Here is a 25122-nt window from a genome sequence, read left to right as displayed (position 1 = left end):
AAGATGCATGTGTTATTAAGAAAAATAAGGCTTGCTCAATCAGTTTTCATATTTCTCAAGCAGATTTCATATTTCCATTTTCTTACTGTTCATACTGCTGCATGGGGCAGCTCCTTCTCTCTGCAGTCCAAGCTATAGTAATTTCTTTCCTCTTGCCTGTCTCCTCACACTTACATGCACCTTGTTTCTTGCAGTGGGACACTGGGCCATCAAAACATACTCTAAAGAATTAACATTTTTGCCTTTTCCCTCTTCAAAGCACTCAAATCCTAATCAAATAACCTTAGTTCACAGACTCCCGAATTTAGGCTACCTTCAACATTCCTATAACAAGTACTCTATAAAATGGGCTTTCAAAAAAAGACCAGCACAAGCTCTTTAACTCTGCTTACCTTCCTTGAAAGCTTGCAAGGAGCACCCATGGCATTCAGCCACAGTTACGTTCTGGAGAACCCTTCAGCCACCCAGTAACCCACCCTGTCGCACACTGATTTGAGCTGTGCTATGAGCCATCCTGCCAGCAGAAGGAGGCTTAAGCACATGTATAAATTGAAGCAGTTCGATAAACCTTTGATGGTCTGAAAAAATAACAACCTTTTTGTATTTGTTTAGTACCCAGACCTACAGCACAGCCTTTGGGGTACACATTAGGTAGCAAGGTATTGCTTGAGATTTTGACACTTAATCTAGTTAGTCATCAAAAATTTGGTGTAGCGAAGGCATCATTCCTGCCCTAAAATCTAACTGGGTGTAGAACTGACAGGACTGACAACTGTGTCTATCTCAACATCACATTTACCCCCCAGAAGCCCCACATCCTGCTAAAAACACAGACCAAACCTAAACCCTACCCCTTCCCCAGCCACCACGCTGAGCCATGGGGTCACAACCCTGCTCACAGCAGCTCAGCCCCACCAGGTAGGGAAGAACGTGCTCCGCAGGGGCCAGCTTTGACCCTAGTGCCTACACCACTCTTCCAGCAGGAAAGCAAGAGCATCACCACATTTTTCTGTTGGGCCTTTCCTCCTGGACCTGCCCCATAGAAATTTTATTCTGGCAAGTACCCACTCCCTGTACTCTTGGAAGAAGGGTCTGTCCTTTCAGCCCACCCTTCCTCCCTCCCCAGGGAACACTGACACCAGCATCTCCACCCCCAGGATGCTCAAGGCCTCCACAGCTGCTAACACTTTAAATAAGAGCCACTTTTTTAACCCCAGTTAAGCAAACCTGATTGAATTGATTACAGCCAGCAAGCTCCTTGTCTGGGCTAGGACCGCCCCAGTTACCATCAGCGCAGATGAACTGTAAGAAATAATGCCACTGCATTTTGGGTCATTACTGACACAGATAAAGAATACCTTAATTTTTCTATTTTATTTTTGGCCTGGTGTGTTCAAACATAAACCAAAGATCTTAAAACTTAAGCCATAAACCATCTTTTGAATTAGCTTCAAGAAAGTGTTACCTCTTGATTGCATCTGCTGCTCTCCATTCAACTCACCTGGTTCTTGTCACCTTAGAGTATTGCATTTCCCTCCCGATGAAGGCTTAGTGTGGTGAGGAACAAAAGCAAAGCTATGGTGAGAACCAAAAACAATCCACCTCAGAAGAGGGTCATAGTTTTTTTGTTGTTTTTTTTTAAAAGACACCAGTTCAGGAATCACAACAGCTAACTAAGGTCATCAGGAGGCTATGTGATATCACCCTTTTTGCTTTACTTCTTGTCCTAAGAAAACCAGAACCAAAATACCTCCTCCTGTCTTCCCATCAAAACAGCAATTGTCAAATCAGTCTCAACCTTTACAAGAGGCAATGAATAAACTTTTACATATACAGCCAAAGGATTTACGTTACAACTCATCAGTGAGGCCAACTTAGAAAAAACAGTGTCTTCTAAACAATAATTTTCTCTAAAAATAGTCAGATCCTCAGTCTGGGACTGCCTTGAACTGAGTCCTACCCTGTTATAGTGTTAGCCAGACCCTCCCTCTCTCTAGCAGGAGCCTTCCCATCACTCTTATGTTTTATCTATAGGCACCAGCCTCCACTCTTGCAGGCTCTGAATGTATTGAGGCAATCAAGGAGGATGCATAAGGGTTTCTTTCCTGACAGTTCATTGTCATAGCAGTGGCGATAGCTGACAAAATAAAACCCCAGGAGCCATCCCATTGCAATTCCTACTCCTGTAGAATAAGCTCTTCACATTTCCATGTTCAGACGAGATGTGGGTCAAGCTCCCAAATGACTTTGGGAGTATGTGACCTGCACAGCAAGGATGACACTTCTTGCCCTCTCATCTGGAGGCTTCATTCATTACTTGGACAGTGCCATGGGCTGGCCAGAAGCATCGATTCCCATGCACTACTCTGGGAATGGGCACATGATAGCAAAATGGGTATAGGCTCTCGGTACACAGCCAGAAATATGATTTCAGAGCAGTATCCAGACTTGTGCTGAGGATAAATAAGTGGTATTTGGACCAGAGTCAAGGATGGCCATGTGGTTCCTTTCTCTGTACGTGGGAATGGCCATGCCTGGGTTTGCTGGAGAAGTAAGGAGCTGTCACAGCCTGCCTATGAGCGGTGGCTACGCAGGGCAGTATAGCGTATGTTACCGGTGTGGGATACGGCGTGCCACGGGCAAATAGGCTGGTTTATGGGGATCCAGGCGGAGAGAGGGGGATCAAATGATCTAATCCTTTGTTAACCCCCCCCCGATATTGAGGAACTTCCAAACTGGTTGTTCCTGTCTTGTTCACCTCTAATGAAAAGCAAACGTGGTCCTGAGAAAGCTTAAGTTGTTTTTAATTGTTAGACTCAATTAAACTTTTGTTTCCTTCATCAGAGGAAGCCTTGAGCCTTTGCTGCAGTGAAATCTAACTCAGTGCCTTGCTGACAGCTGGAGCTTCAGCAGCTGAAGCTCCAGTGGATGTGTTCTTCAGTGGATGGACACTGAAGAACATATTCACGAGCATTTGTCAAGCAACAACTGTAATTTCATTTCAGAGGTGTTCACGGTGCTTATGCAAGCATCTGTAGAAGGAAAGCCTTGTTGCCAAGAACGCTGATGGCAGAGAAAGCATCGCAACCACTCCCACAAAAGCGTTCCTTTTGGTCATAGTACCAAAACTTGAGTATAATTATCCTGAGAGCATATGGGGATTTTGAGAGGGTCAGTTTCACCGCACGCTATCAGGAACCTCAGCAAGGTTGTGCTTGCCTTGCTTATCTGTCAAATCAATTGGGACACACCAGTGAGCCTGCACGGCTGCTTATCATTATTTTGTTTTCCAATGACTTAGGATGCAACTAGTTTTTGACTCTCTTATTATCTTCTTACCCATCCTTTCCTCTCTGTGATAGCACACACCATTAAGCGTATTGCTGTGTCTGTGTATTTTTTATTTCTTGCCTTTTAGTCTTGTTAAAGTGCTGTCAGGGATGATACATAACTTACTCGTTTCAGCGCAAGACTTTGTTTCTGAGTATTGAAGGATTTGACTGGCTCCTCAGCAGCGTCGAGCCGTGGAGCTGCTTGCCAAAGGCTGTTGTAGATGCTAAAAATGTACATGCTTCACAAAGAGAGTGGAAAAATGTATGGGAAAAACAAATCTAGAAGGGGCCATTAAATAGGAGTGTATCGCTGTTCGCTCAGGAGGTCCCCAGCCTGCAAACTGTTGCAAAATTGGAGGCTGTACAGCCGTTCATACAATTCCTCAGGTCAAAATCAGGTATTTAAGTAAAAATCAGATATTTTGCTACCTAACTACTGTTCGTTCATCATTTCCCATTCACTGTGAGGTAAGTGGCTAAATACCAAGAAAAATCTGGGCGTAGCGCTCCTAAAGCCTGTTTGCGAGCCTGCAAAATATGTGTATGTGTAATCCCCGTTAGAATGAAAGGCACAAGTTCAGAAACACACAAACATTTCCATTAGCAACAAGAGAAGTTCTACATTCATTAACCAAGACAGAGGTGGGCCCATAGTTGGTACCTCGGAAAAATCTCAGCTTTATATTAAACCTGGCTGCTTGCAACTTGCAACGAGTTACAAAGCTGAATTACTCAGCTCATGCACTTAGAATGCATAGCTGCAGCTTGCATTAGCACTTGCATTTAAAACAATATAATGCCCAGATCTTTGCTTTTTTAAACACATAGAAAAAGTCCAAAGTGTAATTTTGAATTTCTTTTCAGCAGGTTATTGCTTGCATTGGAAAATGACTGGTGGTATAATTTTTCTCCTTGTTTTTACAAGTGAGTCATCACGGGGTAACTTCAGCTACTGCTGCTAATGCTCAGGGTCAGCAAATAATATAATGAAAATAGTCAGGTCATTGCTCTCAGGTAGCTCCAATCAAGGACCCCTCAATGCAATGAGTCTTTCCACGAAAACAGAAGGGAAATTACAGGTGGCACTGCCAGCCCATGCCGATGGCTGTTGCACACTTCGCCCACTCCCATCGCTACTTCATTTTAGGATGTATAGGATGAAGGTTTCCTTTGGGAGAACAGGCCAGGGGACAAGTATCCTCACTACAAGCTTCAAAATGATGGTTTCTTTTGGATAGATATGTAAGCAAGTGAGGTCCGGCTGACGAAGGGTAGGAAGATACAGGCGGGTCCAATAGCACAGGAAGGTTTGCCAGAAACCCATCACATCCCCATTAAAGTGGTTCTACCTTCTTACAGATTTTGGTAGCATATTTTTTATCTAATACTAATAGGAAAAATTATATTATTAGAGCTTTGTTGTTCTGGCTGCTATATAAAACATTAAAAAATGGTGTCTGTCTCATCTCACAGTATCTACTGACTTACAGGTCCTGCATCCCACCTAACTGAGGCAGTTTGAGTTCAGATTTATAACTGCTCATCATTCCAAAGTAATACTCAAGCAGACACTACAAGGCTGCGTATGCTCTCTCCCACGATGCTGTTTTCAATCCGCAGGGTGCTTTGCAGTTTTGGAAGAATAGCTTGGATGTAATTCAACGGGAGAGACACCCAGTTGCATTGGCATGGGAATAGCTTGCAGTGGATCATCATGACTTTGGATGCAGGCTGTAACTTCAGTGGTAAAGGAGCCAGAAGTCTGGTCCTCAGTGACATTACGGCCTCTTTAAGCAAGTCAGGGAGTAGGGCTAGGTATGAATGCCCTCAGCCTTCTCCTCGTGACCCATTCACACCATGAAAGGTAACAAATCCCACTTGCTAATTCCTACCACACTAACTGAATCAGCCTCTTGTGGATCCCACAGCTTAGTCACCTGTCTGGGAATGCATCGCTGGGATGCCTTCAAGACGCCAAGCAATAGAAAAGCTTCGTGAGCATCCAGGTGAAGCATGCTTGACTCAGCAGAAAGGATTCAAAGCGATCTTCCTCTCCCAGTGATGCCTCCTGTGCTGCTGTAAGAGTTCGGTGAGAGCTGCTCCGTGCCACAGGATGCTCTCCCCTAGGCTGCAAACAGCCCTGAGCGAGGGGCAGGTGGTGGAGCTGGGGGAAACTCACGGCTCCACCCAGATCCAGCTGCGGTTTTCAATACCATTTAAGGCAGGAGAGAATTTATCATCACATATGTTAACTCAGAAAGTAATATTGTAGGGCCTAGTCTATACCACGTGGCTTTAAAATAATTATGCCGTGTGGTTCCCAGGCTGGAGGTTTTGTGTGGATGTGTTTCAGCTTAAACACCTTAAAAAATCTGTTGGGGTGGAAAATTAATGCCAGGAGTAAATGTGTGCAGAGCCAGTAAGCCTGCCTGCATCCTACCCCACAGTGCCTTGACAAGTGCCCCCGCACCAGGGCAGAGACCTGTGCACAGACGTATTGCAGAGAAACCTTTGCTAGCTAGAAAGCAAATTGCTCTTTCTGTAAAGTTTTCTGTGAAAATTATTACTTGGAAAAGGAATTCAAGTGTTTGGGTCATTTTTTTCTGCTTCAAAACATGGTCTGAGGAAGGGAATAAACTTCACTAGTTTCCTGCACAGCAAAAACCCCATTTCAGAGGATTTGGAGAAAATCCTGGCCTTCACCTCAGTCTCCCTGCATGATTTTGTTCTGCACATCCCATTTCTCCATCTCTCTGCCTCCCAGCCATGATTCAGGGATGTAAATGATACCGTTTCCCATCCTTATTATTTCTGGTTACTGAAAACAAGAACTTATTCAGGAGAAAGAATTCTATATATTGTATACAGTGCCTATCAAAACAGGGCCTCATACAGTATTGTCATGTAAACTACTGTAAGAGTTCATAAAATATTATTTATAATTTAGTAAAAATAATAAAAAGTAATATTTATAGCATTTTAATGTTGAGAGGTTCCCACAGCTGCTTTATCCACCCCTGAAAAAGCATCTATAACCTGATTTTTACAGTGGATGGAAATTACAGTATCTCAGTCCAGTACAGCCACAGCTGGGATTTCCAGACAGTGTTCCCTACAGCCAGAGGTTTTTCTTCTCCAAATCTGAGTGCTGCAGGACGCCACAGACCCAGCAAAGATCAGACCCCTGTGAGCAGCTCCACAGCGGTTTCAGACATCTCCCCATCTCCAGAGCATCTCGGGAGGGGAGCAGCCACCCCTTTGGGTCCAGCCATTCATTATAGATGCTTAGGTTAGGTTCTTTGCTACATCCCTCGCAGGCTGGTGATGCTAATTCCCTTTGCAAGGTGAATTTCAGGCACCTGAGCAGAGCTGGGGGTGCGGTAAAACACGACCCCGCAGTGTTGGCACCAAGCCCACGAGCCCTGATAGCCCAATTTTGATCCCAAAACCTGAGCGGCACATCTGGGTACCAAACTCTCCACCACTACGGTCCAGCAATTCCCTTTTCCACACAGCCCCCAGGCTGCCACCATATTTTTGCAGCAAAGCAGGATGGATTTTAGCAAATCCTGCCCAAAAATCCAGCTTTGAGGACTCATGCAAAGCACCGTGGCGGGTGCAGCGGGAGGCCCTGGGATTAATCTGCAGCAGGGCAAAGCCATCCGTGGTGGATTAGTTGGGTCAGCAATTAAACATCGGCACTTACGCTGCCGGCAGCGTGCAGGAAAAACCTGGTGCTCAAGGACAAAATGCGGTTCCTCCTTAAAGGCTGCGTCCGCTTGGAAATACTGCATCTATCGGCTGGGAGCGTTTCTGGGACCATAAACAAGCCGGCTGTGTCACAGCCAGCTAAATATAGTGCAGCCTGGGTTGCCTTCATGCTGCCTGTGCCATCTGAATCACTTGGTACGCTGATTTTTTTTTTTTTTTCCTCGGGGAAGGCTATGACTAAGAGAAATCCACAGTTGAAGGGATATCAGAAGATGGAGGCCCTAGTCCAAATGCAGAAGGTGAATAAAGTCTGTAGTTTGCAGACCTGGGGGCCTGTCCAAAATATTCCTCGCCCTCCTCTCCTCGCCCTCCTCCCCCTCCTCCTCCTCTCTTTCCTCCTCCTCCTCTCTTTCCTCCTCCTCCTCTCTTTCCTCCTCCTCCTCTCTTTCCTCCTCCTCCTCTCTGTCCTCCTCCTCCTCCTCCTCTCTGTCCTCCTCCTCCTCTCTGTCCTCCTCCTCCTCTCTTTCCTCCTCCTCCTCTCTGTCCTCCTCCTCCTCTCTGTCCTCCTCCTCCTCCTCCTCTCTTTCCTCCTCCTCCTCTCTTTCCTCCTCCTCCTCTCTGTCCTCCTCCTCCTCTCTTTCCTCCTCCTCCTCTCTGTCCTCCTCCTCCTCTCTGTCCTCCTCCTCCTCTCTGTCCTCCTCCTCCTCTCTGTCCTCCTCCTCCTCCTCTCTGTCCTCCTCCTCCTCCTCTCTGTCCTCCTCCTCCTCCTCTCTGTCCTCCTCCTCCTCTCTTTCCTCCTCCTCCTCTCCTTGGCATTATCCAAAATAAGACTATAGTAACAACAGCCACAAAGACATCAGCAAGACATTGTATACTTCCTGATTTAAAGTCGCAGCGCTCCCAAGGTGATGCTGAGGGGGATAAACACCTACCTGAAGCAGCAGTGCCATGGGGAGCAGGCAGCCCTGACGGCCGCCCCGTCCCTGCCGTCCCCTCCCGGAGCACCTGCCTGGGGCTGCCTCAGCAAGACTGAAGGCAAATGCAATGGTGTATGCATTTAGCTATATTTTTTTTTAATCTTTTCTGGCCCAAAGTAGGGTTTTTAAAGGGAATGAAGCTCTGTGTTTGTCTTGGCATAATAAAATGGGGAGGTTTGAAGGTCAGCTTCACAGTGGATGCACTGCAAAAGGCTGGATATCAGTATTCCATAGCAGCATTTATATACTCACATACACACCCAATTACCCTTCCTGTAGGAAGTACAGCTATGTTCAGATATAAGCTACAATTATTATTTGAAATCTAAAAATCACTTTGTTTTTCTTCATTGAAGTTAATATGCCCAAATAGCTTTCACAGTCCTAAAATACACAAACACCTATTTTGGGGTACAAGAAGAGATGCTCATGTTCTGCATGGAGTTATCGAGGTATCCAGAGCAGGAGGCAGCCTGACGTTATTAAATGCTATATGCCCATGTACACATAGCTGAATTTCAGCACCTTAACTTGCCCTCAGACAGCAATATGTGCTACACTGCCAAGAGGAGCAGTTTTCAGTGCAATATCTTCCCTCAAACCTATTATATAACCAGGCTTTAAAGCAGGATTTTTTGCTTTATCCTGAGCTGCAGGATCCGAGCGTGCCTTCCCAATGATTACTCAGCACAAATCTGCTGTAAACAACATCCCATATTTGATTGTGCACCGTCTCGCTCTTCTTCCATCGCACCCCACTCATGGCTAAGCTTTCCTTACCTTGCTTTTCAGATGCGTGCATCCTCCTCTCCCGGCTCCTGCGGCAGAGCGGCGGGGAGCCCGGCTGCGCTCCCGCACGCCGGCTTTCGACTCGTCATTCAGCAACAGTCCCGGGTCACGGGGCAACAGCCACGGGCTGGGACGCTGCTGACTGGGAACTGCACGCTGCTCTGGGCCCTGCCGGGTTATATTTGGGATTACAGAGACTCAGGAAAAGATGAGGATGGAGGCAGACATATCACATCTTCTAAAATGTGGCATGGAGTGGGATCAGGAGTCTGCAGGTCTGATCCATCAAGTGCAAACCTAAGCAATCTCCCCCCCCCCCCCCCCCCCGATTTTTTTCTTTTTGGAGCAGGTTAATTCCTTTGGACAGACTCAACGGGGATGCGGCGTGTCAAAGCTTTGCAGAGCTGGGAACAGGGTGGCGTGCTGGTCGAGGCTCACCTGGGGCACTTCCCTGGGTACCCCGGCAGGCTAGCGCTAGCTGATGCTATAAACACACTATTAATTGCCCCCAAATCTTTATCACAGCATAACTACAGATGCAACGGCGTTACCAGCTATCACTGTCATTTCTTCCAAGCAGTCACCTGTAATTCCAGTTATCTTCCTTGGGTATCCCCTATCCCCACCGTATCAGAGCATCCCAGAAGCTTTAATCTCCCCGCACAACGCCCAGGGGAAGCAGAGCGGTGTAATGACTGATGGGGAAATGATGGAGGAGTTCAACGCACAGGTCCCCAGGGGCAGATATGCGAAAGGACAAGTTAAAATAACTGGGCTGTAAATAAGCAGCATGGAGTGCAGAAAGCAAATACAAACCTTACATGAAGGGATTGGTATTGCACAAATATATACAAATATAAGAGAAAGGTGGGAATTTTAATGCTTTCAGTGTTGTTCTGAAATGCAAAGAAATATTTAGCAGCCCTGCAGGGATACGCTGCTTTGCAGGTGCCAGGGTGCTTTGTTTGCATCCCCGGCCATGCAGGGTTTGGGTTCATGTCCCCTGCAGCTGGGGAGAAGCCCCCCTGCTTGAGGCAGCCAGAGGCACCCCAGCGTGTGCTGTGGGTCAGGCTGTAGGGACGGGGACACCGACCCTTGTGCCACCCCAGCTCCCCTGACAGCACTTGGGGAAAGCCAAGGCTTTGGTCTCAGCTTGATTTTGGCACTTCTCTCATATTCCTTTACTTTTTGACCTCCAAACTCTAACTTTTGTTTTTAGACTGAGTTCATTTTCTAGCTTACGTAGCTGTTTTTCCTCCTTGTATTTATCTGCCCTTTCACCCTCAGACGGAGCTGCACGGAGGCAATACATCCCTTCTCTGCCTCCCAATTGCCAGGACCCTGAACCCCGGCATCACCCGCATCCCTCCCGCTGGGTTCAGCTCCTTCACCTGTGGGTGCCAAGGCCAACCCACTGCCATGCCTCTGCTTTCTCACCTCCCGGCAGCAGTTTCACTGCTTATCACCCTTTTTTTAATTTCTCCCTAATTTCAGAGTCTTTGCTTATGCCAAATAGGGCCCCGAGGGCCCCGAAGCTGCTATTTGGGAATTAAAGAAAAAAGCAAAAAATTATTGGATCTGCAAGCTGGTAGTGATGGGCAAAGGCACTTCAGCTTACGGCTTTTAATTCCCTCTACCAGAATGCACGTAATAGATTACACAGGGCACGAGCAATAGCCAGAGCCTTGCTGTGCCTAATGCTCTCCATTACATTTACTGGGGGAAGTTAAATAGGAAAATAAAAACCACTTTACGTGCAACAAGGACGGGAGGGCAGGAGCAACTGGCTTCATCCACACTGTCAGAACTGGCTTTTTAACCAATATTTTGGATTATATGAAATAAAGGAATTGGCTGTAAGACAGGATCCAAACAGCAGTATTGTGCCCAAGCCCAAAACCTGGGGGACCCCCTTTGCTGAGGGATTTTCTCCTGTGTTCAAGTGGGGATGGTCTGACTCCTCTTCTTCCCCCCCCCTCCTCCTTCTCCTCCTCCTCGGCTCCTACAAAGAAACCCCAGGTCAAAATGACCTGCTACCTGCAGGCATGTCCCGCAGCCTCGGCGCAGGGCAAGGGCTCGTGCAGAGCTCGGCTTTCAGCAGAGATGAGGTACAACTCACACACAGACACTGCCAGCACAGGGATAAGCAGGAGAAAAAATTTATTTACATCTTTTGAGCAGTAACACAGCTGCAGCAATTCACCGGGAAGAAACTCCAGGAAGAAAACTTGGTGTGACATGCCAGTGGTGCCCCATGCGCGGGGAGACCCTCCTCCCACCACACAGTATTTTGGGTCGGTACAAAATTGCTGTCGCTTTAGAAAAGGTGTGAGATTCACAGTAAAGTACCAAAGGGGAGCACGGCAGGGACGAAAGGCGAGGGACACGTCGCTCCAGGACCTCACCTCTGCCGGTATTTGGTCTATGAAAATGCACCATATGACAACTCTTGTAGAAAAATCTATCCTGAGGGCTCAACGCATGCACAGTCACGAGATTTCTACATCTACTATGGGGCTCAAAGCCTTTAAAACAAGCACTCGGGCAGCTCTCCCGGGGCAAAGACATCTGCAAGCCCTGTCCTGCCGCTGGGCGCTGCACGGGGCAAGCCTCACTGCAGGAGGCATTTTGCAGCAGGGAAGGATGAGACACTAGAGCTAGGCAAGGGAAAGCAGGGAGCAGCCCCCCTGCCCGGCACTCGGCCCCGGCAGAGCCGCCCACCGCGGCCAGGCTGCTTTTATAGCCTAAACCCTCCCCCCCATCATCTCCTCCCCTCCTGCCCAACACTCTTAGAAAGAAAACAGCATACACATTCTGGCTGTTCCTAGATTTGTGTTTAAAAACAGCCCAGACTTTCGTCCAAGGGTCATGGGAAAATCTAAAATCTTTCTTAAATAGGATTTCATTGCAGGGTGGAAGATTTGCATCCTCCCAGCCCGGGAGCTCCAGGGACCTGGAGAGGCCCCCAAGGACAGCAGTGAAACCCGACGGTCCCTCCACTCCCACCTAGGAAATTCCCATCCAGAGTGGGATGCGGAGCCCTCCCCTGCTGCCACTGCATCATCGTTTTCACCGGCAGGCAGGCGACGAGCAGGCAGCACTTGGGCAGAGATCCTGCTCGGCAGATGCCCGATGGCTTCTGGCTCCATTATCAGAGGAGTGCCAGGGCAAAGCTGCCTCCGACTGAGAGAGCAAACATCAGGGGCTCCTCTGATAGCATGCAGATGCAGGTGGCTCAGCAGGGATAAAAGAGTCCTGGGACGTGCTGAAGTTTTGCACATGGAGCCCGTGCATCCCTAAAAAAGCCAGTCAGCTCCCCCTCCCCTGCTGCAGGGCCACTCTCCAAGCAGAAATAAAAACAGCGACATTTCAGCAACAGAAACTTGCCCAGGCTGCTCTAATTAATCAAATGGGTGTAGGGGAGTGACAGCTTTTCTGCCTCCCTGCTGAGCCACCCATGGCAGACTGCAGCATGCTCTGCAAACGCAAGCAGCTTTGTGCAGAGTTCCCAAAAGTCGATGCTAAAATTCAGCGGGTTTTTTTTTAAACCTTTAAAAATACACATCTTGCTTTTTTCTTAAATATATATTCTATAAAATAAGGCAACTCGAGGAGACAAAAAGAACATCCCCATGGCTTAGGTACTGCATCCTACCACCAAAGAGGGTTACAGTACTTCCAGTTGAGAAAAGCCACTCCACCTGGCCGCAAAGCTGCACGCGAGAAGAGGAGCGACATGCTCAGATGATGCTGTAAATCTTGGGGAAATGCCTGGGCACGGCCCTTGGCAGCCCCTGCACGCGTCCTGGGGAAGGGAAGGCTCTCACCCCTCCGGGGGTTCGTGGGGAGGGAGCCGCTCCTGTTGGAGATGCTGCAGCCACAGCAGGTACCACTTAGGGAACACCTCATCTCCAGGGGACCTCAGGGACAAAGGCAGCACAGAAGATGGAATGACTCGATTTCTCCCCAAAACTGAAGCACACATTAAAATAAATCTTTGGGAGAAACTCATAACATGACCGTATCTCGGAGTATTAAAAGCTATAAACAAGGTAAGCACAAAGGAGTGCAACTCATCCCCAGCACAGATCCTGCTCAGTGTCACAGCATCTCATGAAAACTAGACTGTACAGCAGCTTTTTATAACAGGGCTTTCATCTCTCTCCATGGAAGAAGCACAAGTGTGTGTTTTACCTCCAATGTTTTCCCTCTTGTGTGTGTATTAATACTGGAAATGTGATCTTCGTGTTTCTGAGCTTTGTAGTGTAAATGTTTTCCATGTTGCTCAGCAATTCCCACTGGGCTAAGTCTTGCTTTTTAGAGCCTTATTTCTCTGAGAAATAAATTTAATAGAGAATAATTTATATTAAAAAAAAACAACCTAGAGAATAATCTGCGGTAAACGGTACTGTGGAGCAACGGTATGGCACATTATAGGCTCTGAGACTGAGGTTTGTGTGGGGGTGGCAGGGACGTCATGGCAAGCTGTGTAAACCTCACATGATCATTACCCAGGTTTGCATCACTGATCTCTGTGTGTACTTGGACCGTAGGCAGGAATACTTTATAGCCTCAAAGGAGAAAAAAACCCTTATTCTAGCAGACTTGACCTTATAAGCAAAGATCCTTTTGCCCCGATACTGGCTATAACCATGTATCCACCAATGTCGTCCAATACACCCGGGGAAGGGACTTTAGATACCGCACGATCACCTAATCTGAGCACAGCCCCAGCACGGCGCAGAGAAACCAAATCCATGATGGCGTTAACTCTTGGTCCTTGGCACAACCTGTTTAGTTCTCTTCGTCTGAGAGAATGGGTGGGATCTTGCTGGAAAGCAGGGTGTACACATATGGCCAGATCTTGTTGGTCTCTGTCCCCGAGAAGGAGTGAAGGATGCCCCTGCTCCTGGAAGAGAGATGGAAGGAGAAGTCAGTACCAGGGGTATTTGCAGTCCTGAGGACAGGGGCATTTGCAGTCAGGTTGGCCGTCAGCAGGAGACAGCCCGGCCAGGCTGGAAGCTCACCAACGGCTTTTTGGGCAAGAGGAGGGGGATAAAGGGGACAAGCAGTGGCTGCTCCTGTCCGCAGCGTTTGCTGGGAGGAGCCCAGCTGCACTTGCACATGGATGAGCCAATCCCAGATAACCACGGATAACCACATAGTACTCAGGAGGAGAGCTCATCCTCATCCCCCTAAAGACCACTCGTTCTCTGAAGTGCTTTATAGACATAAATCAGCAGGATTTATTCATGTGCGTAAGCGAGTGGGAAATTCAGGGCCCCAATTCTTCCCCCTCCCCTGCAAGGGCGCTTTTGGCCCCCCATGGACCACTTCTGCTTTTAAAAACGCTCTTGGGTGCTCATTCCCTTTCAGCAGTGGATTGCCACCCTACGGCAATCCGTCTATTCCCAACTCAGCCAGGGGATGACTGCCCCAAACTACCAGCAGTGCAGAAGGGATGAGCCCTGAAACATGTCTGTGCTCACAGCAGACACATCTGAGCCAGCCCCGGGGCCTCACCCTTCTCCTGCCCTCTTGCCAATCTCCCTGTACCCTAAATGCCTCGGAGCCCTGGACTGATTTTTTGCAGGGTGACTGCACAGCACGTGCTGCCCTGGATCTGCACAGCACAGGGCAAACGGGTTGGTTTGAAGCAGGGTAGAAAGCAGCTCGCAGGTGCGTGCAGGAAGGGAGCTGCTCTCTGCAACATCACCATCCCCACCCACCCGCAGACCCTCGGCTTGCTCAGCGACAGCTCTGCGTGGGCAGGGCAGGGTCTGAGGCATCTCAGAGCTTCTCCATCTCTTGTGCTGGAGGACACTCACCCAAAAGGAAGCTAAAGCTCTTAACTGGTTGGGTTTCGTAGCGCTGATGAGCAGCACCTCTGCAAAGCAAATAGGCTTCCACCCTGCGCAGCAGAGCTGGGAGGCAGAAGGGATTTGCAAGTGCCTTCTACTGCAACCAAAAAATCCCTCCCATCGCCAGCACCGGCAAAGCTGTTTGTGGAGCCCAGCAAGACAAACAGGAGCTGTGAATTTCTCTACATCAGCCTCCTCCCTCCAAACAGGGCCAGGGCTTGGCTGCAATGAAGGGCTGGGCTTTGTGCCGCTGAGTGCAGTGATCTGCCACCCAAAATCTGTCAGGGGCCATGCCGGGGCTCCTTGGGCTGTCGGGATGGGGGCATGGGATTGGCTGGTGGAAACGGCACTTGTGCCTGTTTTTATGGGCAGGCCATGATTTATTCGCATGGTCCAACTCACTTGTACAACTCTATTACTGGCTTTGCGGCATCTTTGTATTTTCTGAGCCTGGCAGCAACAGCCTCGGGTTTGTCGTCCTCGCGCTGGACCAGCGCCTCGCCCGTCAGGTCATCGACGCCCTGCAGGAAGGCAAACACCATCAAGGGGATGCAGCCACCGGCCCCATCGCCCACGCTACAGCTCCCTGCCACGCAACCACTGCCAAATGCCTCATCCTGCTCTGCATTGATCGAGCATCCTCGGATGGCATTTAACATAAATCTCATTTTCCTAATTAACATTTAGCACAACTCCTTCAGGCTGGCTCCCAAGGGCAAAGCCCTCCGGTGCTCAGTGCTTACTATCTGGGATTTCTTCCCCAATGCTTTTTTATGATCTTAGCTCACGCAGAGAAAGGCTTCTCTGATCTTTTCCTTCTGTAAATTGCTCCCAGCTGCCACCACCGCAATGCGACGGGCTCTTACCTGGACATGGGGGGGGTTGAAGTCCATGTTGTACACCCTCCCGCTGGCCGGGTGGACCCAGCGGGCACTCAGGCGATCCTTCAGCGTCTCGAAGGGTATGTTCAAACTGATCACCAGGTCCAGCTCGCAGATCCTGTCCAGTGCCTCGGCTTGCCCCAGCGTCCGAGGGAAACCTGTGCAGGCACCACAACAGAAAGGGGCTGTCATGAGAGCCAGGAAAGCAGCAGTGATGGAGGCAAAACCACCCGCCACACAGCCCCGGAGCTGCAAAACCACCGTGGCTCCTCACTATAGCACAAGCGGTGTGAAAGACAGGCATCCACCATATGGCTACAATAAAAAATAGCTCCTACAGCACCGACTCCCAAAATACATCACACAGGTCGCCGTGGGCTCATGTTTTCCTGCAAAGTCCTGTCTGGTGCAGGGCTGGTGTCCCTGCACAAGAGCTGGAGGCAAGTAAGAGGGCACAGGCAACAACAAAACAGGGATAAATGCTGGAATTACAAAGAAAAACCTGAAAGAAACAAAACGCTGTGCATAGATGAGTAACACACCGCTGGTTTACATGGAGGACATCAAGAATATTGTGATAAAATGGTTTGTACAACCATCACCCAGCTCTCTGAAACCCTTGTCCTCCGAAGGTACCGGGCGGTACCTTTTGTTTGGAAAAGCCAGCGAGCGGTTGGGAGCATCCGCTCTTACCACCAGACTGCAACCAGGGGTGACTCCAAGCTGGTCCCCTCTCCAGTTTTCTCTGCTGACAACACCCTTTTTTCATTTTTTTAACCTTTTTTTACTTCCATAAAACCCTCTAAAAGACCTCCCAGGCTTTTCCCAAGCAGAGTATTATTAGCCGAGAGCTTGTCAGGACATCGGCACAGAGAATGAATCGGCCATTATGAGAAAGAATACATTTAGTCTGTCTTACCAAGTAAAGTCAATCTGTTATTTATGTTATCAAATGGACCACTTGAAATAAATACGCTCCTTGTCACAGTACTGCTGGAGTGGGGCTCTGACTGCACCTACCGCTCGCGCCCTCAGGCAGATGAGTTCCCCCAAAATTAGGATGAAGAACGTGACAGCACAGGGCTGCCAGCATCGCTGCTGCCTGCATTCAGATTTTAGCTTCAGGGGCAGCCCGTCCCTCAAACGTCTTGGTGTGAGTGGAGGTCAGCACATAAAGCAGGTGGTTCCTGAAATCCTCGTTACCAGCCCATGGCCAGAATTGCTTCACCCTTGTGGCACCCTCAGTGGGACCTCTGGATGCAAAGCTGTGACGAAACAGGAGCTGGTCCCCGGGCCAGGCTGCTGGGGGTCATACCACGATAAATCAACATCCCGAGCTGCAAGAACCCGGATCTGAGCGTGTCGATGCAAACCCCCCTGAATGTGTTGAAACGCCAGAGTTCTAATACAACGAAATATGTACTTGTTTACGCAGTGCTTGTTGCTGTAATATTTGTTAATCACCATGTTCCCAGATGAATTAAGTGGCATTACGGTAAGAATAATGAAATTTTAATAGTGGGGATTCACAGGCATCTTCAAGGCAGCATGAACCTACAGGGCTTGAAGTCTCTGACATCCTCCCTGTGAGCCCAGTGGGGTGACACTGCCAGACCCCTGGTGCCAATGCCTCCAGATCCCCGGTGCCCGCTGGGGTGAGAAGAGCTCGGCCAGACCCCAAGCCCCAGCACAAGCCACCCCTCCGCTGGGGCCACCCAGGGCCACGTGGGGAAGAAGCCTGGCTCCACCAGCCCTCCAGTCCATGGCACTAAACTGCAGACTTATTTTAGTTGTAAACTATTTTGTATTTTCCCTATCAGGAGCCTGAGAGCTCTCCGAAAGCCCAAGTCTGTTAGAAATCAACTGGCTCAGTCTTATCTATGTATTCACTGACTCTTTCAAAGAGCTTCAGCAGATTGGCAAGGGAGGGTTTCTCCCCCTATAACAGCCATGGCCACTCGTCACCACATGTCACACTTGCTTGTGCCCAACACCGCAGGTAAGTGCGACCCACTGAGCCCTGTCCCATCCCCTAACCAAGCCCCAAAGCGATTTCTAGAGCTTCCATTGGCACTTGCCAGCTCTCAGGCCACAAGCAGCGATGCACTACAGCTGCTGGCATGCAGTTTCTCCACCGAGGGCTGCAGGAGCTCTTGGCGAACCCTCTGCTGCTCCTCTCACTGCCTGCCTTGCTGGTTTGCTCTCAGTGTCTTCTCCACCCGCACCTCAGGTGGCTTTCGGGCTTGGGATGAGTAGCTCCTTTGCACACCTACAGAGGCGGTAAGAGGTTTTTCTTGGCTTGCCTCCAGCCCTGCTCTGCTCACTGGCTCCGTTTTATGAAACACCCATCTCCTTTCCCTGCCTTTCCCTTTCTCCGATGCGTGCCAAGGGCTCAGCTGGACACGCACGTGCTGCTGCTCAGGGCAGAGGGAAGAAACACCCGCAGGCAGATGTCTCTGCCAGCAGGTTGGCTCCTGCCTCTCCTCCTATGGCCGGCAGGACCGGTAAAGGCACCTTCTGTTTTTTGTCTTTCCTGGTGCTGCGAAACCATTAACAGCAAAATAATGTTTTAAAGGGGGCTGGGACTTGCCTGTCCAGAGGGGATGCCAGCAGCGCACTCACCATCCAGCAGCCAGTGCTGCTCTTGCCGCTTCTCCAGCTCTGTCATCATCACGCGTGTGATGACATGGTCCGGCACCAGAAGGCCTCGCTCAAGGTACTGCTTTGCCAAGACGCCAACTTCTGTTCAAGAGAATAAAAAAAAAAAAAAGCATGACATTTCCACTTAAAAATATCGCTCCCCCCTCAAATTCTGCCTGTCCTCCCAAATCACTCATCCAGGAGCCTTTCGGCAGCATCCCTCTGCTCACAGCTGCTGCTCCTGATAGCTGGGGGCCACGTGGTCCTTTTGGTGTAGAAATGCAAATGCCTGAAATACCTGAGAGCAGGAACACCAGGCAAGCCCTCGCAGCCCTGTGAGCCAGCTGACAGTGGCAAGGGGCACCAGCGCCATCCCTGCCACACCGGCCATGCACACCGTGTGCTACGCACAAAGCTCCTTTGGTTTTGGAGAAGGCACCGGTGTGGTTACGGGTGACACTGGCATGGATATTAAATGTCACGAAGACACTGGATCAGCTGCAAGGGATGCAGCCAACCTCCGCATACCTCCAACGGCGGGATGGTCACCCCATCCCAGACCGCAGATCTGGCCAACATCCCGCTGCCTGGCTCACTGCTTGCTTTAAAGCAATGTCAGTGCCAAATACAGGATGCCAATAACGCCTATTCCTATACGCAGAGCCACAGCTGCAAATTCTTGTGCCTTGGAGGAGGTTTCCAGTAAAGCCATGAGGACAAATGATGCATATGAGCAATGCTTGCAGATCTGGCAGCATTTAGCTCATAGGCACAAAGTTTCCATGTACAACCATCATCAGGAAAACCTGGCGTCATCATTTATAAACAATCTGAAGAGGTGCAAATTCACCATTTCACGTGCGAAATGCAGCAGTAAACAGGCATCACCAGCAAGCTCATGCGAAACCCAAACCTCAAAGAGTTTGTTAAATTGCTGCTGAAAGCAGAGGACGGCTTCCCATCCAAACGGTTTTAAGACTTCAGAGCCTCAACTTAAGATACGCTCAGATAAGAAGATTATTTCCAAGATCAAATCCTTGAGAACATAATTGCAGTGTAACTGCAAGGTAAATATACCTTACCAGGCTCCTGCCTGGGTCTCCCCCGCATCACTCAGCTGGAGCCGACAGCACTGGAGGAGCAGCCAGTGGTAGTTTTTGCACAGGTAACAGTGTCTGGATCCACCTTCATGGCAGCTTGGCATCACCCAGGCAGCCGCTGCCAGCAGCCAATGTAATAAGGGTTTATTCTGCTTATATTTATATTGCAGCTGGGGTACAGCAGATGTTATTTCAAGGAGAGATGCAATAAATTCAGTTGCTTCTTACATTACAATTTGCTTGCGATTTTCTTTTAGCCACTCGGAGACACAAAGAAACTGTTTGGAAAATGCAAATATTCTTTGCCATTGCATGTGACAAGTCCTGATCCTGCCACCAGAAGAGGTCCGGCCTTTTCCTCTTGGACCAGGACCCAATCAACACCTCTTCTGCTCTCTTCTGACAGCAGCTGAAACAGCATTTGTCACCAGAAATGAACAATTTTGCAATCAATTTTTGCAAGATTTTTGCTGAGGACAGCACATTTTAGCCCTCCCAAAGTGTGAGTCCTCTCTAAAAAAACCCACAGGATCCTGCATTTGGAGGCAGGCTCTGGTTTTCCAGACTGCAGCAAGATGTCAGACCAGGCATGCATGTGCACCTGGCCACGGGCTGAATTCCTGAGCTGCAGGAGGGGGTTTTTTGCAAGATACACAGTTCCTGGAGAGACTTCATCTGATCTAACGGGGGAGCCTGACGCAATCTGCACAGATTCCCCTGGGAGCGTGGGGCTGGGGCATGCACAGGAAACCTTGCAGGCTCCCGAAATGGTCTGGGGATGATGCTTGGCAGGAAAGCGGGGCAGGTCGGGGCTGCCAGTCTCGGAAACTGGGCAGGCAGCGGGCGCTGACTCACCAGCCTGCAGGGCTGAGTCACTGCGGGGACAGCACCAAGAAGTGTCCCCCTCCCTCCGCTCCATAAAGGCATTTCAGCTCACCCTGCTGAGCAGCTTTTTGCTCAGAGCCACGGTGGCTGCCAGGCGCAGCGAGAAGAAAATACCTTTTTTCAGTGACAAGTTTTTTGTCACTGCCCATACGTCGCCAGCACTGCTGGCAGCTCTCCTGCTTGAGGAAGCAAAGGACACGGGGATGGAAATAATACATGATGTCTTATGCAGCCAGCATGGAGACCTGCTAGGGCATAAATATTATCACATCCACCTACATTTTTTAATATTTATTCACATGGCCTGCACACTGCCACAGGCTTGCAGGGAACGCACTTGCCAGCAGGGCAGAGTTGTTCCCAGGGCACAGCACGGTGGCCGCACAGGCTGGAGCTGCAGCAGAAGGTCCCGCTGTTGCCCCAAGGAGAGCTGGCCATCCAAGGGACCGGCTGCTGCTCAGCAGGGCTGCTGGAGCTGGGTCTGGTGCTGCAAACCAAAAAACACCGAGCCACAGCTGTGAAGTCTGGAAATACAGCAGAGGCCCACAGCTCTGCATCACAGAGGCTGCAGTTTTCCCACGCCCCCGGTATGGGTGGACAGCTCTCCACTGCTCCGCGATGGACGACTCCTGCTGCCGGGGAAGCTGCTCTTCCGTGCCTGCCTGTGCGTGCCAAGGAGACACACCAGCGTGGGGGGCATGCACTGGCACAGGGGGGCATACACCAGCATGTGGGTGCACACACGGGCATGTGGTGCACACAGCAACATGGGGGGCAGACACCAGCACAGGGGTCATGCACTGGCATGGGGGGAATGCACTACTACAGGGGTCCATGCACCAGCACAGGGTGCTGACTGCTTCCAGACAGCTACTGAAGCCCCTCCAGCCTCTCCCTCCCTGCTCAGCCTCCTCCAAAGCACATGCAGCACCACCACCCCTCCTCTTGCCAAGGAGGAATGGGCACATATTTTGCATGAAGGACCTGCAGAGCTGCTCGGTCCCCTGGCCCCCCAACACCAGGGAGTGCATAATCCCTGCAGCACAGCCCTGCTGCCACGGCATTTCTTCAAGGCAGCCTTTATCTCCAATTTTCACATTTGCCATCCTCTTCCCAGCCACACCAGCCGTCAGCCCCAGAGCCCAACGTGCTCCATGCAAGCCTCCTTGGTGACACACTCCCCAGCCGCAAGCCAAAGGGGAGCAGGGTTTGGGCAGTCCTTCCCGAGCAGGGTGGAAGATGCCGGTCCCTGCCCAGCAGCTCCCTGCAGATCCCGGTCCTCCCGCGTGAGGAGCGGGGGCTCACCCCTACTGCACTGCACAGCACCTACGCAAGCACCAAAATCCCCATTGCTATGGCCGGGTGCAGAGAGGGGTTGCAAGCATTGCTCTGCAGTTACTCCAGGTAGCAAGGGGCTCCTTAGCCACTACTCGTGCTGCCTGAGCTGGGCCAGCGCGTGCCCCTGGCAGTGCTGAGCTCTGTGCAAAACAGCCTCTTGACTCACAGGCTTAATCCCATTAATCTAATGACCGTGAGTTTAATCCACCCTTTAACACACAGGATTTCAGGCTCTCTGTGGCTTCCCTGATGTGACCCAGATCTGCAGCCATCCCTCCTTATCAAAGCAACACCAAGTTACAGCCCTGAGGGACATCTCTTGCCCCTGAGGCCACGACTGACAAAACAGCCACCCAGGATGAGGCAGGACGGGCTGGAGGAGAGGCTGTTCCCAAACACAGCGCTTGGCAACCTCCAGACCCTGCTCGACAACCCTGGACTTTCTGCCCCATGGCTCAACCTTCTAAATGATTTTTTTATTTAGGCTACAGCAATGCAATCTGGAGTTAACGGAGAGGAGAAACCCCAGGTGGTTAACAGGGCACCGACCGCAGAGCCGCCTGCACACCAGTGCAGTTAAGTTGCAACAACCTCAGCCAGCCAGGGCCAGATGTCACCCCGGTTTTGGGACCCCGGGACCTCTTTCCCGATGCGGATGCTGCATCCAGGGCCCTTGCTCCCACCCCATCCCCACTGGCAGGACGTCACTTTGGGGAACTGGAGCCTGGTGTGGCCCCAAATTCGGGCCATGACCTGCTTGCTGGATGGACAGCGGGGTCCATCTGCGGGGCGGCAGCCAGCACTGGGGCAAACTGCCACAGCCAGAGCTTCGCGGCTGCTCCTGCACATAAAGATATAGCACTGACCCTATGGAAAACCAAAGGGCTGGCAGGTTGCATCTCCTGGGCTCAGCTTCAACAGGCAGGTGTTTTTAACTTCACCTTTTTGATGAATGCACAGCCCACAACCTCTTTGGCCTTTTTTTTGTGCTCACTTTGGTCGACGCTAGCAAATGAAATCAATCCGTCATGAGGAGGGGACAGGAGCCACTTCTGCCTCCAACGAAGCACATTAAAGGGAGTGGTGGGATAGACACAAGACCCACGTGTCCCTGGGGGGATGCAGACCCTCAGTCAAAGCCACTGGGAAAAGAAATTAAGTTGTATTGCAAATTAACTGCTGGGTCCTGCTAAGACCCCGGGATGCTGCCAACACCAGAGACAACCTGGGTATCGGGGCAAGTACGGGCCAAGGAATTTGATCACCACCCTCCATCACCCCTGCTGAGCACCAAAAACACAGTTCCTAAGTCTTCCAAGATCTTAAAGAGGCCCCTTCCTACACCAGAGCAGCCACTCACTAAGCAAGACACTAATTAACAGACAATTGTGCAGTAGCGGATGTACTCATAGGGTCGCTGTAGCAAAACTTCAAACACTTCAGCAGCAGCCATGCGTTCAGCTGCTTCGCTCAGCTGCAAAGCAAAGTCCTGGTTTCCCAAGATTGCCAACACCGGTGGCAAGCCAGGCACGCCCTCCACTCCGGGCAGCTCGGGCTTCCTCCGGCGGCTGGAGTCCTCCATGCCGCCCGAGCCTGAACCCCACAGCCATGGCTACTTTACATCTTGCAACGGCAAGCAGGAAAATCCCCTGTGCATTGACGCCTGCCTGCCATCCTTGGACCAAGATTACTCTATAAACACGGGACTGATGGGTCCCTTTGGGACAACGATTCTGTAATGCAGCTGTTTGTATCGAAGGGCTGCAGTCCCCCTAAAATGCAAAGCCAGTGGCGCAGATGATAAACTCGGGAGGAGAGTCTACTTCCACCTAGTTTCCCCCGGAGCTGGCACACCATAGCGCCATCGTGTAACAGCTTGTCCAAAGCAGATAGCAAAAAAAAAAAAGCAAACAGCTGCAGCTTACTGAGAGCTGTAACTAGAGGCTGAGTCAAAGGTGGGACCTGAACATCATGCCAGCTGTACCAAACTAAGGCTGATTTACTTCTGAGTAATTTTATCCACATTTCTCAGTGTTGTTTCCTTTGGGAAACTGAATTTACCCGATGCACTTTGGGAAATACCTTCAGCTAACTCTGTTCACAGCCCCTTCTTCCTTCTCCAGTGTCCCCAGAGAAGCTCTACAGCAAGAGTATGAACTGAAATATAAAATCCAGGAAAGCCACTTGTTTAGACCTTGATCGTGCAATGCCCACCTGGGTGGGCATGCAGTCCCACTGCACTGCCCCGCTCCTGCACGCTGCACCTCTGCTTGCATTTCACCCAGGTGTTTTGTCCTTCAGCCAAAGCAGTCACCGGGATTTTGAGCCTCCCTCCAAAGGAAGTATCATTGTCCTTTTTATTTATAAAAGGAAATCTGGATGTTTTTAAATTGCACAGGGCTGCGTGCAATGACCCTGTCAGAGCACGCATCTCTCCAAAACTTTACCCTCCCTTGTTTTTCTCCCTCTTTTTGTTACCCTTCTAAAAATGAAAATCACTTCTGGGTTCTCTCAGCTTGTTTTGTATCAATGCCGTTTTACCATTCCTCTGCCTGGTGAGTCAGCTTCCTCTCTGGGTCGGTCTTTCACACATTAGCAGAGAGAAGGAGCTGTTGGAAAAAGAAATACACTGGGATTGCCTAATGGCAGCTGCAGAGGAACCCGAGCGCAAGCTGGCGTGCAGCACGCCTGCTCCTGAGCCTGGCCAGGGCTGGGGAGCATCTCACCAGCCGACAGCACTGCCCAGGGCGCAAACACAGCAAAGACCATCAGCTCTCCCAAGGGCTTTGGACCTGGATGTCAAACACGGGATGAGCAGGAGCAGAGCCACCCTAGTGAGACCATGCTCCTGCAGGCAAGTTCACCCTGCCCAGGGGCTGCCCAGTGCGCTCTCTGCAGCAAGCCCTAAAAAGCCGAGTCTCGGGTGGGTGACCTGTGCAGGGCGGGTGCTGCCGCCCATCTACTCCACCTCCCTGCTTTCTGGAAGGGAGTTTCATAAGGAGCGAGGGACACGAAGCAGCACCCCGTAACACCCCACCGTCCTTGCTGCAGGGGCTGGCACAGCACAGCATATCACGGCGTGGCGCCCAGCCACAGCACCTCGTGACCCACAGCAATTTTCCCAGCGGAGTTTCGCCCGTGGACAAACGCACGTTCCCAATCCATCCCTCCCACCGTGGGTGTCACACAGGCACAGCATGCACCAGCATTTCAGCCATCTGCCGTCCACCGCCTTGCAGTTTTTACCCCGTTCCTGTACAACCACCTGAGGCAGGATGAAGTTATTAGTAACATGCAACCTGCGTCCCTGAACACCACCGTTAACTATCAGTGGACAAGCAGGCAGGTTATTCGTACCAGCTTTTCCAGAGCTGTACCCACCCGGTGCAGGCATGAAACTATTACACACCCACGGCTCCCTGCAGCATCGGACCCCACGTTCATTGGGCAGCTCCGTGAGGTCAGGCTGGAGGGAGCGGGTGATGAATGAGCTGTGCCAACCCCACGGAAAGAAAGACCTGTGGCATATCCGGCGGGGGGGTCCCCATCCCCATCGCCGCCCCGTCGAAGATGCCAGGGGCTGGAGACCCCCCGCCCACGGTCCCCGC

At 50.5% G+C, this 25122-nt stretch overlaps 1 protein-coding gene across 1 annotated transcript; it reads right to left on the bottom strand.

Moving 5' to 3' along the window:
* Positions 1-10956: 10956 nt before the first annotated feature.
* On the bottom strand, positions 10957-21282 carry AK4 (adenylate kinase 4). Its single transcript, XM_019471908.1, has 5 exons — positions 21108-21282; positions 18174-18293; positions 15537-15709; positions 15073-15191; positions 10957-13718 (listed from the first exon to the last, which is right to left on the bottom strand). Exons 1-5 carry the CDS (start codon positions 21280-21282, stop codon positions 13604-13606), a joined length of 702 nt encoding a protein of 233 aa, XP_019327453.1. The 3' UTR covers positions 10957-13603.
* Positions 21283-25122: the final 3840 nt, after the last annotated feature.

The sequence above is a fragment of the Aptenodytes forsteri genome, unplaced genomic scaffold (assembly GCF_000699145.1).
Source record: "Aptenodytes forsteri isolate BGI_AS27 unplaced genomic scaffold, ASM69914v1 Scaffold290, whole genome shotgun sequence".
In the NCBI taxonomy this organism is placed as follows: Eukaryota; Metazoa; Chordata; class Aves; order Sphenisciformes; family Spheniscidae; genus Aptenodytes; species Aptenodytes forsteri.
This window is presented reverse-complemented; position numbering and strand designations above follow the sequence as displayed.